Genomic DNA, 15,168 nt, shown 5'->3' on the forward strand with positions numbered 1-15,168 from the left:
TTACAAAAAAAATTATTTTTCTAATTTGAATCGGGTATGGGACAGAATCAGGATACCCGATACCCAACAGGTATGGGGATGAGATAATAAATTTTAACCCGTCGGATATCGGGTACGCATGGTTATCAAACTCTCGAGTTAACTCGCTAACTCTTACAAGTTTATGAGTCCACTTGTCCTCTGCGAGTTGACTCTTGAGTAAACTCTTTTTGGGCAAAATCTATAAACTATAAGTAAACTCGGTCGACTCTCGAGTTTACCACCAAGTCAACGAGTTAACAAGTTAAAAAAATTAGACCAAAATGTAAGTCATTTTTTTAGTTTTTTGTCTTTATAGCATTCATCATACCTTCATTTAGTGTGTTATTCTCAAATACAAAATTCTCACCTTTAATAATATCAAACTTTTGTTCTCTAATAACATCAAACTCTCGATGAGAATGATCTACCACTACTATGACCTCTGCAAGTTATTTTACCTGGTAATGATGTATTATTATTAGACTCTTGGTTATTTAAATATTTTGAACATTATGATTTACTAATTTTTTTTTTATATTGTTAAAATGTTTAATTAGTATGTTATTTATAGATATTTTGTTATTATTTTTATATGAAGTAAACTCTTACAAGTCTACAAGTTGAGTTACGAGTTGAGTATATGAAACTCTCACGAGTCTGCATAAACTCTCGAGTTTGATAACCTTGCGATTACGGGTGGGGAGACATGTTGAGAGTGGGAGGTTGAAGATTGGGGAGACAATATTCATCCTCGTCCCGTCCCATTGCCATGTCTATATAAAAAGAAATATGAAAAAGAATATTAATTAACTTTTTTCTCAAAAGAATCAGTATCATATTTTATATTTTTTTTTACAAGTTATCAACTTAAATAATAGGAGAAACATAATTTTAATTCCCATTTTACTTTTTAAATAATTGTAAGTGACAAATTTAAACAATCATAAAAATACTCACGTTCAATATAATATTCTCAAAAAAAATATTCATGCAATAACTTAAAACAATCTACAAAGAAATATAATATATTCTTGTGCCAAATACTAAAATAAGAAACATTTTTATTTTAGTTTACCATGTAGAATTGCTTAAATCAATGAAATTTTTTTTAAGAAAATATTAATAACTTTTGAAATTTTGAGTAGTTTACATCAAAGTTAATTAAATTAGCTTAATTAGTCTTTAAATTATAACTATCATTTAAATCAATCCTTTTGTTACACCTATATTAAGTAAAGTCTTGCATTATAAAATTCAAATATTCTATTACATGCAATTTGAACCCATAATTACTTTTAAACTATCAAATTTTAATTATTCAAAATAAAAGAAATGAAAACAAAATTGTCTCCTAGACAAACCACTACCCACTCCACCAAATCCATATCAAGGTTCCCACTTTTTCAACTTGAACCATAGGCTACTCCATCAAGTCCAGGTCAAGATCCTCCATTTTTTCATCTTGAACCTTAGGACATTCCACAAAATCCAGCCATATTAAGGTCTCCGTGACATCTTCAACTTACTTGATCCATATATAGCCCATAGGACACTCCACCAAGTTCATGTCAATGTCCCCCCACTTCTTCAACTAGAACCATAGGTCATTACATTACATTCATATCAAGTTCCTTATCATTGACAACAAATGTTTAGAGTTAAGTCAAGCAAGAAAAAAAATTATAAATGATGAATACATCAATTATAGAAAAAGGATCTAATTTAAAACTTCTTATACATTGTTTACATCAGGCTCGTTGTTAATTTTATTTTTTTGACAAAATTATTTGTTAATTTTATTTTTACAGTTATTTGAAAATAGTTAGAGATCACATAACGCAAGAAAGTATTTAATGGACTAATTCAAATAACTTGATAGCCTATTGAAACAAATGCCTAGCAAGTAGCAACGAACCAACTTCCTCCATTGAATCTTGTGATTGGGTCAAGGAAAATTTGCATTGGATCTAAATACAATTCTTTTCATATTATTAGGTTATTAGTTATTTGAATTGATACTTGAGAATTTGATTTTTTGGTATTATATTATTTTTAAAATTTAATTCCAGATATGTTTCCATTATTATGATTGCATTTATTATTTTAGAACAAATAAATATGAAATTGTTATACGACATCATGTCATATAACAAATGTTTAAAATTATAAATATAAATATTTTTTTTCTGAAGACTATTTATATTAAAATTTGAGTTTATAACTTTCTTGTTTTTTTTCTTTCATCATTACCTTCGGTGCATTAATGTTTTTATGTTATTTATTTTGAAATTTTAGTCAAATTTGGTAGTCAAACAAAAATTCTAGGAATGTTTAATATATCCTTATATAATTTATTAATAAATTTATCAAATATTTATAATTCTTAAACCTAACTTCACCCGGAAAATGAACCAATTTAGTTTTATGGCTTCATTATCTTGTCATACATTGTAAATATAAATGAGTGAGTCAACAACTGCACCTACTTGTACATGATATTTTTAGTTCAATCTAAAAAATTCATATAAAATGTCAAAACTAAATATTGAATTCCCGTGCGGAGTGAGCTTCGGATTAACCAAAGAATTATCATACCTTAAAAAAAAAAGTAAATAAAAAATGTGATGCTTTTTAAGCTAGGCTGGTTGGGTTGTCTTCATGAGAGCTTCAAGATGAGCTGACAAATAATAATGATTTGGCATATTAGGACGCACACCAGTTGTCCTCTCCTCACCATTTTTGGTCCATTGTCATGTTGCAAAAGATGAGGAGGAGATTGTAACGCATTAAGAGTACATCCATTGTCATTTGTTTTTCTTCGCATGCAAGCTTAGTTTGTTAGTGTTACTTCTTTGGTTTCTTTGAGTGCTTTTCCTTTTAGTCTACCATTGTAGTGCCACAAGTTTTAGAGTCTCAAAGAGTGTTATCATCGAGTGGTGGTTTGAGCGTCTCAAGTTTTGGAGTCTTAAAGAGTGTTATCATCGAGTCGGACTTATCTTGGTATTGGCTTTTTTTTTTAACAATTGGCATTTTTGGTTTCATAAACTTGAAAAAAATCAATACTAAGATGGGTCAGCTAGAGACTTCTCAAACCACCACTAGCGAATAATGGTCTTTCATATTCTAAAACATGTGACCCTGCAAATGAGGTAAACTCAAATAAGAAACAATCAGAGAAAACAAAGATGCAACACCAACAGACCAAACTTGCAGACGAAGAAGAAAGAACAATAAATGAGCTCTTAATGCATAATATGAAGAGGGACCAGAAATGTTGAGGAGCAGGACAGCGGGGTTTGCATGTCCTAGATTGCTTGTGGACTCATCTTGTAGCTATCAGATAGATAATCCAACCAACAACTTAATGAGCATCCTATTTTTTTTTTAATGTTTGATCATTCTTTGGTTAATTCCAACTCACACTCCCCATATGAGATTCAATATTTAGTTTTGATATTTTGTATCAATTTTTTAGATTGAAATGAAAATATCATTCTTTCTCTCTCTTCCTCGCATTGCACTACTACCTTCTCCTCCCTACCATTTTCACAAACGTTTTTATTGCTCCCATTTCTCTCTCTTGTTACATTCTTACTTGCTGATAAAGCAACTCTTTTTTTCAAGCTCTTTCTTCTTCAGTTTCATTCCATTCCGCACAAGAGTGATCTGCATTCTTGATTTGACAAGAACATACCCTCACTGCAAGAACCCGTTTTTCACTTTTGCAGCTTCATACTCTATTTGTGTACCAACAACTCTATTTGTGTTTTCTTCTGATACTCTTACTCCAAATATTCGAAGCCATGCCAAAGTCAGATATTTTAGCTTTCATCTCGTGATCAAGCAATATATTGCTTGCCTTTAGGTCCTGATGTATCACTTTTAGTCTTGAATACTTGTGAAGGTATAGAAATCCTTGAGCAATGCCTCCAATGATGTTCAACCATTTTTCCCACTCTAGCAAATCCTTTCTAGCCGAATCTGTTTTAAAGTAAGGTTGCTTGTTAATATGCTACATGCTAACATTTTGCACATTTTTACCTTAACAAAAGATAAAACAAAAGCCAACCAAATAGGTAGAAGTCTAAGCTCTCGTTAGGCATATGTACTCATAGATCAATATTCTTTCATCTCTCTGGATGCAGAACCCTAAAAGCTTTACCAGATTCGTGTGTTGGAGTTTGGCCATGAGTTTGGCTTCATTCGTAAACTCTATTAGCTTCTGTCCAGAACTTTTAGAAAGTCGCTTTTTTGCTACTTCTTGCTGATCACTTAGCGTTCCCTGAAGGTGTCACTATATCAGTTCTTATTCTGATAGTTTCAAATTTAAGCAAGCAAATTAATTCTTGTGAAGATATATTATATAGTGTAAGATTACCTTATAAACAGGACCAAAACCACCCTCTCCTAACTTATTTTTGACACTTTCTTATTAACTTGATTTAGTAGAACAAACTTAAATATGTGTTGATGCTAGTGAAAGTAACTTTTGGATCCAAATAAACATACATATAACTTTTTTTCCTCCACATATACCCCTTCTATTTGAGCAAAATGAGGCAGACATACGATGGTGTTTCGTGGTGTGCCATTGCAGAGGGGAGTGTAAGGTTTCTTTTTATATATAACAGGTAAGTTTTGAATCTTGCAGAGAGAAGGGGATATATATATATATATATATATAAATGTCTGTTAATTAAATCAAGCAATAAACACCGCCAAATGCTTTGGAAAATCACATGTTGCTGCCCATTCATTGCATGCACCGCCATTGTGCTTTCTTAACCATTAGGAAATTATATCATTGGACCTAAACAATATAAAGTTATGAAAAAAAATATAAATTCCAATTTTCAAGTTATTTAATTTAAATTTTTATATATAATATGAATACTAAAACTGCGCCCATTTTGATAATTATACATTTGAAATCAATATTGATTCTAAATTTTCAAACATCTTTATGTGATAAAATTAATTTTCTAATATTTGTTATTCTAATAAAAATTGTTATAACAAACTCATGTTTACTTAAAATTAAATCTATATAATCATGTTGATTTTAAAATCAATTTTACAAAGGCCTGTTATCCACATTTGATGCATAAGCCATTTCTCTTCTTTTTCCCGTCTATTATGCGCAGGTCACATTGGTTTCAAAATTATATTGAGTCTTTTCCATATGTTAGGTGCATAAACTTAAAATAATAGTAAAACGCAGGTAGTGGATTGGAGGGATTGCTCAAGGATGTCAGAGGATTAAATCAAATTTAAGAATGAGATATTTTATTTACTCGTAAAATAAAATAAATTTTTTTAGATTTCTTTAACTATTAACTATTAAATCTATTTTTTATAAATAAAGTTATAATATTAGTTAAGAGTTTTTGTCATTAATTATTATTTATGATATCAATAAAAAGATGAACAATTATTTATAATATTTTAATTAAAATTAATTTTTAAATATAATTTTACAATAATTTTTTTTGGTATATTAGTGTTAAAATAAATTTTAAGTCTTTTTATTTTTGTTTAAAGTTCTTACTTGGCCTACTTAACCTTAAACCGGCCCTGTGGATTATTGAATGCAAAACTAAACACCCACAACATCACAACATTGTATGCCAAGTCAATAACAATAGAGAAAAAGAAAGTATTTACGCGAAATTTTCATCCGATACGAAAATTGACTAATTAAACCTTGGAAAAAAAAAACTCATTAAACCTTTAACAATAACTCAGTATATTTCATTAATTAAATTTATAGTAAAATACACTGTCATCCCTGAGAGATGCTATTTCAGTGTCTTCCCCCTCTTATGTTAAGAATACAGAGAAAATTATATTTCTCTCCCTTAAGATATACGATATTACAACCCCTTAATATAGATAATTTAGTCTATTTAACTTAACATCATTATAAAATATTCATCATAAGATTTCAATTAAAATATATGATAAAATATTTTTAATTTACTAAAGGAGAATTTTTTTTTTGTAATTGCTATACTTTATTTAATATAAACATATTCATTTAAAAAATTGTACGTACGTTTAATATAGATATGCTAGCATTCTATTTATTCGATTCAATAAATATATTACATTTAATAAATATAATATATATAAATTATAAAAATTAATTGTATAATATAGTTAATAAATATAATATTATTTCGATCTTATATATTATAGAAAATAATATAATATTACTTTGGTGCTAATTATAAGAAATATAAGACTTATTTTAGCATCCTTGTCAGCAAGCCATGCCTTCACCTAAAAAAAAAAAGAAACTCATATTTCATCATCAATATGACAGAAAGAACTAATTGGGGAAAGTAAGATTATTGGTTTGTTAAAGATGAGTTGTTTCATGTTTGTTGTCCATATTTCATAAAAAGAAAATAAATGATTCGGTGAACTTATGAAATTGGTAATCATTCATCATACACGGAAAGCTCGTGTTTTGTGTTCATTCAATTTACATAAGGATGCTTGAAAAGTACTATTATCTGGCATCCATCATTGAAATTGTCGCTTCATTTGTAGAATAAGATTTTTCGTTTCCTACTAATGTATTCTTTTCATTTGCAGATGCGTAGTAAAATATGCAGGCTGTTTAGGGACAGGGAGGAAGAGAGTTTCATTTGCAAGCATTATTATGAAGAGAAGTAAACAGATTAATTAAAGCATGGTTAATTACTTGTGTGATGCGCGTGCACTAAACCGGGAGGAATATACACTACTGTTAGAGTAGTGAAGATAGTTTGAGTTCCATAACCAGCGTAGGCACAAATTGCAAGATTGGTGTCACCAATATGCATGTTGCTTGAAATTGAACTATCACATTTCATGGAAGGACAAGTACTTGAAGGCCATGACGTGATAATGAGGCATATGTTACAATGTGTAATGACATGATATTTCGTATGTCACGTCATCACATAACGAAATACGATTAACAGTAGGGTGGTGTTTACACTGGAATTTGGTAAACAACCGCTAGTCTAAGTTAATTGCTTGCGAGATCAACTAGTGAATCTCAGGAGCATGTCACTTGTGTATTTTGCGTTTAAATGTAAAGCTTTTGAATGTTCATCGTTGCAACAAACACTCACTGGTTCGAAATTTGCAGAAAGTAAAATTGTTTAACAGAAATCGAAAGGCTGGAAATAACTAGGCAAGGAAAGGAAAATTGCAGAATGTAAAGGCTCAGCGAGTTCATTCGATCGAATGAACCATTTAAAATGCAGGAATTATAAAACGAAACGTAAATTGCATTCGAAATGTAAAGTTTACAGAAACTTAAAATGGTTCACAAACAAACATACATTCTCCTTGTGTACTCGTTTCTCTCTGCGCTGGATACTTTGAGTGTATAAGGATTCTGTAGAAATAATTTGCGACCACCAAATCTAACTAAAAACTGCTATATATAGACATTCGAAAATAAACTGCCCTAACGGTCGAACATTATCCGAATGCCAAGTGTCCTGCCACGTACATCTTACATGCACATAACTGCTCCTTAGAACGGTTATCCGTCTTGCTCGAAGTCGAAGCTGATTTTGTGAAGTTTTTGTCAGAAATTGTGCTAAGTCTAGAACTCCTGTTACCTCGACTTCGACTCGATCATACATCAGTTCGAATCACCCAATGATTCGAAAGCCCTCTTTCTTATCCTAGCCTTGTACTTCGCAAATACTTCCTTGAACCTGGGAATTCCTTCTTAAAGACTCTCCTCTCTTTTCGATTCGAGCAGGTCCTGACCAGACTCTTGCTCTGTAATACGCTTCGAACCTCGAGACGACATCCAATGCATACTTAGAGCATATTTTAGCTCGTCGAAAATATGGGCTAACAAATTGCCCCCAAAAAATGTCTGCTTCGATTCGAGATCGAAGGAAGATGAGAAGTTGACAATTTTTCTCTTCTTCTACCAGCTTCCCGGAAACGACGTCACGATCGCACGTTCACTGTGTAACCGTCGCCTCGATCTCCATTACCCATCATTAATTCCACCTTTCTAGGCAGAGTGGGACACGTGTCACGCTGGGGAGTCAAAAGGGAAATCTGATGTGATTGATTTCTGACCCTTGATTCTTATTATATTATTTTCCTCTTTTTAAAGTGAAACCCCATAAATAGCGCCAGAACTACAGATAAAACCCCTTCAGCTTCTTCCAAAACCCTTCTTCTTCCTTGCTTCTGAAACCCTTCTTCTTCTTTGCTTCATATTTCCGGCGAAACCTTTCTTGCTTTCAGATCTTCCTATTAACTTGTTATTCCTTTCATCATCAACCTCACCGTATCTCTGAGCTTCGCCAACTGTTCTTCGTGAACCCAAGCTCTCACTCACTGATTCTATCAGCTACAAAACCCTTCACGAGAAAATCATCCTTTTTCAGATTTCTCATAATGTCGCAAGGCCAAGCAGTTCCGTTTGCTGGGAAATGGCACCGTTTCACAGTCAGGAACGACGGAGAGAAGGTGGTTCCAGAACCACAAGGTGACGCCGAACACACAGAAATCTGGGAATCGGAGGTGATGATCCCTTTCGCAGTGGAAAGGACAGTTTACGCTTTCGGTGGACCTCTGCCAGACCAAGAGTCACTCTCGAGTTCAATGAACAAGGTATTCCCCTGCTACCCAACTTGCGAACCTAGGATTTTTGATAGTGAGCCTTACAACTTCAATTGTTTAAGCAAACCCCACAAACTCTTTCGATCCGCCCCGTCAATAGCCCATAGGGATTACATACCTTGGCTTGATCGAGTCGAACAAGCGTATGAGGATTTCTGGAAGACATATGGCATATTTGACTTAATACAATTCTCTCGATTTGGTCCTGAATATCGGCCAGAAATGCTGATAGCAGCTATGCATTTTTTCGAGTCTTCTACCAACACCTTTCAATTTAAATGTGGAATGATGACCCCTACTCTCTTAGATGTAGCTGCCCTCACAGGCCTTAGGCCTAGCGGAGAAACGTATGATCCCACTAAATCTAGTGATAATATCAAGCTAGTATATAAGGAGAACACCTTTTCCAAATATATAGCTGAACACAAAGGATCGGTCGAAGAGGAAGTCTCTGATGAAGAGCATGTAGCCTTCTTGACCCTATGGCTATCTCACTACGTCTTTTGCACAAAATCCTTGCAAGTAGCCAAAAGATTTATTCCAATGGCAATACAAATTCATGAAGGTCAGAGCTTTGGATTTGGACGCCTCTTGTTAGCAGTGCTATATGAATCGCTTGGAGAGGCATGTGATGACCTGAAGAAATCGAAGGATGGGTCTTCCTTCTTAGTATCTGGACCTATGTGGCTTCTCCAGTTGTGGCTTAATGCCACTTTCGAACAAGAAATGGGATTAATAATCCCACAAGATTATGCTGAAGAAGTTGCCAATCGCTCGATCGAAGGCCAGAGAGCACTTCGATTAACACCCAAGACCTTCGATCAAAACCCACAAAAGCTGTTCCTCAAGTACATGAAGATTTTTCTGAGTTTTGACAAGTTTCTTCCCCAACATGCTCCATTCATTAGTCGAGAGGTCGGCCCGGCCTGGTTCACTGACGATTTTCCTGCTGTCGATCCGGACAATGAAGAAGAAGTGAATGAAATATGGTCATTTTATTTGAATCCACAGATCCTGTCCTGTCGTACAGGTGTTCAATCGAACTATTTAGGCCTGGTTGGATACCAGCCTAATTTGGTTTCAAGACAATTTGGCCTCTCGCAGATCCGTCCCAAAAGCTTGTTCGAAGATCCTAGAGACGTCATAAGAGGGGCCAATCTTTCAGAAAAGACTTTCAAGAAATTTTTGAAGATTTCTCTTGATGAAAACTATAACCTGCATCCTTTTGAGTTCAACCATTCCCACTTCTGCACCATGGGGTTTGTTACCTGGTGGGAGAAATATTATTCGGGCCGTTCAGTTGGAGATACTACTATCATGATCTCCAGACTTGAGAGTGGTTTTACCCAACCAACGGTCGAGAATATCCGCTCAAACCTTCAAGCTCGAGGTATTAATATTACTTTTGACTTTCTAAATTGATATGTATTTTTGCCTTTTCTAATATTCTTACTTTCAGGCAAAACAATCACGACAAAGAAAATTGTTGAAACGTCTCGAGCTGATGTGAGACCCAAGAAACCCACTGGGGTGAAGATCCAAGAATGGAAACAAGAAGAGAAGGTAACTCTTCTGAACTTATCTTTTACTCTTAACGTCTTTGCCTCATATTTCTTTATTTTTTCAGAGTCAAAAGAAAGATGATAGCACCGAGACTACCACGACCTCAAAACGCTCGAAGCGTGTGGTCATCGAATTCGACGAAGAAAAAGATGCAAGTTTTATTTCTAATGTCAATATTATAACTCTCTTTCAAGTCTATATTCTGACATTTCTTTACCCTCATAACACAGGAAGAAGAGGAAAGACCTCTTGTAAGAAAGAGAAAATCACCTGAGACTTCGACCAAATCTGCTGTCCAAACAGAGGCAGGCGATTCCCAGGCTCAAATGCCTAAGAAGAAAAAGAAAGTGAAGCAGATCGAGCCTGAACCTTCTGTGACGGTCGAGGGTGGTGAGCCAGTCAGGAAGAAAAAGAAGAAGACAAAGTCTTCAAAAGAACAAGGTGAGAATCAACCTGTTGACGTCCAACCACCTTCGACTGATGTTGGCGGCGCTGAAACAGAAACTACTCCCTCTATTGCTGAGATGGGCAACCTTGTCGAACAACCGGACTTACCACAAGAACACCCTACCGTCGAGGTACCATTCTTAATATGATTTTAATCATAGCTAATACGAAACTATTTGTTAACCTTTTTCATGACAATTCGAATCAGGTACAACAAAATGTTTCTGTAGAAGAAATACCCTCATGTGCTCGAACCTCTCCTGCTCCTGAGACGGATGCAGTGAATGTTGAGGAACAGGGTGAAGGTCAAGGTATTGGACCCAGCAGTCCTCAGGGATCGAGTCAGAGAAGTTCATCTGAAGAACACTTTTCCGATGAAGAGGCCATACAAGAGGCTGAAGCTGGAGGTTCAGACATTTTCCCAGCGTCTTCGACATCTAAGCTTTCCGCTAGCATAGGGATCGCAGAGGATACATTCATTCAAATGCAAGACGAAGACCCTGCTGCAGCCCTTCGACTCCTGCTGAACACCAGTCAAGCCAACACCTCAAGTGAAAAGAATCCTGGTGCTTCGTCCTCATCTGATGCTGATATAACCTCTACAGTACGCCAAGATTGCCTGCTTTTGAAGTTATCAATGGAATACGCACGGGCAGACGTACTTAAATCCATTGAAGAGAACCCTTCTGCTGCTTTTGGGCACCTGAACTTTTTGAAGAAATTGCATAACCCCCTTACTTCTGATGAAATTCTGGGCAAAGTTATACAAATCGAGTCCATTATCGATCAATTTGCAAATACTGTGCAGAAAAAACGCGAAAATGGCGCCAGACTCGATGCCCAGAAACAGGCACATATCCTTCTGCTCGAGAAAGCCCGAGCGGCTCAACGTGAAGTCGAGCGTCTCACCAAAGAGGCGAAAGAAGGATCTTCTGAGATCAAAGCCTGTGATGATAATATCTCCTCCTGGGAGGCAACTATTACAAATTTGCTGTCTCAGGTCGATGATCTAAGGCAGAAAATTGTAACAGAGCAGGCCAAACGCAAAGAACTCCAGGAGAAGGCCGCTGATTCGATTCAGAAGCTGGTTGCCGAAAAAGGGAGGGAAGGCCTGAAGGCCTTTAGTGCATCTCAAGCGGTAGCAGATGAGGCGAGAGCTATGGAGAGTGCTGACCAGGTTTTAAGCAAAGAGATGGCCACCTTGAAGAAGCTATATGAGGATTTGATCATGACTTAGTAGAATTTATGATTTTTTATTTCGAATTCTGTATTTCGATTCTACTCTTGATGTAATAGACACATGCCCTTTCGTAGCAATTTTACTGTTATTGCCATTTTTATGTTTCCATCACTTCTGTTTATTCTATGCTTATTTTAACTTCGAGCAATGTTGGTTTATATTTTTTCAAATATTTACCATTTATCCTCAAAGTACGTTTCTGAGGGGTTAATTCCTCTAATTCATAAGCACCATTCGAATAGATCTGAATTATTTTAAACGGTCCTTCCCAATTTGGGGACCATTTGCCCAAGGCTCGATCCTTACTATCCATGGGCAGGATAACCTTCCAAACTAAATCTCCAACATTAAAAGTTTTCGACTTCACTTTCTTATTATAAGCTTTAGCAACCCTTTCTTTTTGTTTAGTCAAGACTTCTAATGCTCTTAATCTCTCCTCGTCTAAATCAACTAACTCATCTGACATCATTTTCCAATAATGGTCGATCGGAATGTCCATTTGTTTTTGTACTCTAGCTGATTGCAAATGTATTTCGACCGGAAGTACAGCATCGTGCCCATAAGTTAGTCGAAATGGGGTAGTATTAGTTGATTCCTTAGGAGAATTTCTACATGCCCATAGAACTTGATCTAACGTTTTATTCCAATTTCTTGGCTTTTGGGCAATGTGTTTTTTAATCAAGTTGATTACAATCTTATTGGCTGCTTCGACCTGACCATTTGCTTGCGCATAATATGGTGTCGAGGTTAATAATCGAAAGCCAGTTTTTTGGGCAAATTCTTTCATTTTTCGTCCAGTAAAAACTGAACCTTGATCAGTGGTAATTGTTTCGGGAATACCAAACCTATAAATAATATAATTTTGAATGAAACTAATTACTGCTTCCTGATCAACATTTGGCAAAGGGACTGCTTCGATCCATTTTGTAAAGTAATCGATACCAACTATAATATAACGCTGGTTCTTAGAAGAAGCAGGCTTGATTTCGCCAATTAAATCCAAAGCCCATCCTCTGAAAGGCCAAGGTTTGATTATGGAGTGTAACTCACTAGCAGGTACATGCTGTATCCCTGCATGCTTTTGGCATCCCTGACAGCCTTTAGCAAATTCTATGCAGTCTTTTAACATCGAAGGCCAATACAAACCTTGTCGAAATAAAAGCCATTTCATTTTATGGCCTGCTTGATGTGATCCACAAGCCCCACTGTGAACATGGGAAACTGCTAAGTATGCTTCTGATTCATTTAGACATTTTAACAACACTCCTTCTGCAGTCTTTTTAAACAAATCATTTCCCATAATCACGTAATTTAAGGCCCTATATTTAATCTTTCGAGCCACATTGCCTATTGGATTTTCCAAATATTCAATAATGGACTTTCTCCAATCATTATCTAACATATTGTCAATGGCCAAAATTTGAATTTTTTCCTGAAGATCATTCATACTTTCATCTTCATTATTTTGTGGTATACTTGCCCCCACAAGTTTTGGCATTGGCAATTTAGTGCTTAATGGCTCTGGTAACACCAATTTATCTTTTATTTCGATCAACTGAGTTAACTTTTCCTTCGACATTTTGTACCCTGAAGCTATTTGGGCTAAATCATTTGCTTCTCGGTTTTCTTGTCGAGGTACATGCTCAATGTTAATATAATCGAAATGATTCAGAAGAGAACTTGCTATAACAAAATATTTTGCTAAGTGTTCATTAACACATTTGTATTCTTGTGTTAATTGCCTCAACACTAATTCTGAATCACCTCTTATATTAACATTTCTTGCCCCCAGGCTAATTAAAATTTCAAGGCCTGTAATTAGAGCTTCATACTCAGCCTCATTATTAGAACAAAGCCCTTTGATTTTATATTTGAACTTAGTTGGAACTTTATTGGGGGATATTATTAAAACTCCAATTCCAGTTCCATGTTTGTGTTTCGAACCATCGAAATACAAAATCCATGGCTCTGTATCGACATAGTCTTGCGACATTTCGACCACTGAGTGATCTACAATAAAATCTGCCACAATTTGACCCTTAACAGATTTCAAAGGCTTGTACGTTAAAGAATATTCTGTTAATGCTAAAGCCCATTTCCCAATTCTACTGTGTAAAATCGGTTTTGACAACATGTGCTTAATAACATCATAATGAGAATACACATAAACATCAACAGGCTTTATATATTGCTTAAGTTTTGCACAAGAGAAATACAGACAAAGACAAAGTTTTTCTATGGCAGTATATCTAGTTTCTGCATCATTTAGTACACGACTAAGATAATAAATTGCATGTTCTATGCTATCATCATCTTCCTGAGCCAACATGCTACCAATGGTCTTGTCAGACGCAGCAATATACAATTTCATAGACTTGTTTCGACTAGGAGGCACTAACACAGGAGGCTTGATCAGATATTCTTTAATTTCATCGAAAGCCTTTTGATGCTCTTCATTCCATTTGAATGGTTCATCTTTCTTGAGTCGAAGTAATGGCAAAAAAATCTGAGCTTTGCCACTTAGATTCGAAATGAATCGCCTCAAGAAGTTGATTTTTCCTAGCAAAGACTGAAGCTGTTTTTTGGTCGAAGGAGGCTTTGTCTCAAGAATAGCCTTTGTCTTATTTTGATTTATCTCAATGCCTTTTTTATGCACCACGAAACCAAGGAAATCTCCTGCACGCACACAAAAAGCACACTTTAATGGATTCATTTTTAATCCATGTTTCCTCATTCGTTCGAAAGATTGCCTAAGATAATCCAAATGGCTATCTTCTGAGGAGGATTTGATGATTATATCATCAATATAAATTTGCATAAATGTGTCAATAAAATCATGAAACATGGAATTCATGGCCCTTTGATAAGTGGCCCCAGCATTTTTCAACCCAAAGGGCATAACCACCCATTCATAAGTGCCTAAAGCACCAGGGCATCGAAATGCTGTTTTCGACACATCATTTTCAGTAATAAATATTTGGTTATAACCAGAATAACCATCTAACATGCTTAAAAATTCGAAACCAGCTGCCGAATCTACCAACATTTCCGCTACTGGCATAGCATATTCATCTTTAGGTGTAGCATTATTTAGATCCCTAAAATCTATGCATACTCTAAGAGTTCCATTCTTTTTAATGACAGGGACTATATTTGCTAACCATTCGACATACCTGGCAGCCCTGATGAATTTACACCTCAGCAGCCTTTCGATCTCTTCCTTGATCTTGGACATGATTTTTGGTGCG

General features: G+C 35.2%; 2 protein-coding genes across 3 annotated transcripts; both read left to right on the forward strand.

The window, feature by feature from the left end:
* The first annotated feature begins 8,424 nt into the window (after positions 1 to 8,424).
* On the forward strand, positions 8,425 to 10,100 carry LOC114404476. Its single transcript, XM_028367409.1, has one exon. The coding sequence runs from the start codon at positions 8,446 to 8,448 to the stop codon at positions 10,090 to 10,092; it is 1,647 nt and encodes a 548-aa protein (XP_028223210.1). The 5' UTR covers positions 8,425 to 8,445; the 3' UTR covers positions 10,093 to 10,100.
* A 59-nt stretch (positions 10,101 to 10,159) lies between these two features.
* On the forward strand, positions 10,160 to 12,003 carry LOC114404471. Of its 2 annotated transcripts, XM_028367403.1 has the most exons (3): positions 10,160 to 10,233; positions 10,298 to 10,811; positions 10,889 to 12,003. In XM_028367403.1, exons 2-3 carry the CDS (start codon positions 10,560 to 10,562, stop codon positions 11,915 to 11,917), a joined length of 1,281 nt encoding a protein of 426 aa, XP_028223204.1. In that variant the 5' UTR covers positions 10,160 to 10,233; positions 10,298 to 10,559; the 3' UTR covers positions 11,918 to 12,003. The 2 variants fall into 2 exon arrangements, with proteins under 2 accessions (XP_028223204.1, XP_028223205.1); XM_028367404.1 differs by having other exon boundaries at positions 10,171 to 10,811.
* Positions 12,004 to 15,168: the final 3,165 nt, after the last annotated feature.

This window comes from Glycine soja, unplaced genomic scaffold (genome assembly GCF_004193775.1).
Source record: "Glycine soja cultivar W05 unplaced genomic scaffold, ASM419377v2 tig00104178_1_pilon_502608_766094, whole genome shotgun sequence".
NCBI classification, from domain to species: domain Eukaryota; kingdom Viridiplantae; phylum Streptophyta; class Magnoliopsida; order Fabales; family Fabaceae; genus Glycine; species Glycine soja.

Bases quoted from the DNA above. Each gene is read 5' to 3' on its own strand.
- LOC114404476 (XM_028367409.1), top strand. From the start codon at position 8,446: ATGTCGCAAGGCCAAGCAGTTCCGTTTGCTGGGAAATGGCACCGTTTC.
- LOC114404471 (XM_028367403.1), top strand. From the start codon at position 10,560: ATGCCTAAGAAGAAAAAGAAAGTGAAGCAGATCGAGCCTGAACCTTCT. The intron at 10,812-10,888 runs GTACCATTCTTA...AATTCGAATCAG, and splicing joins AAGAACACCCTACCGTCGAG to GTACAACAAAATGTTTCTGT.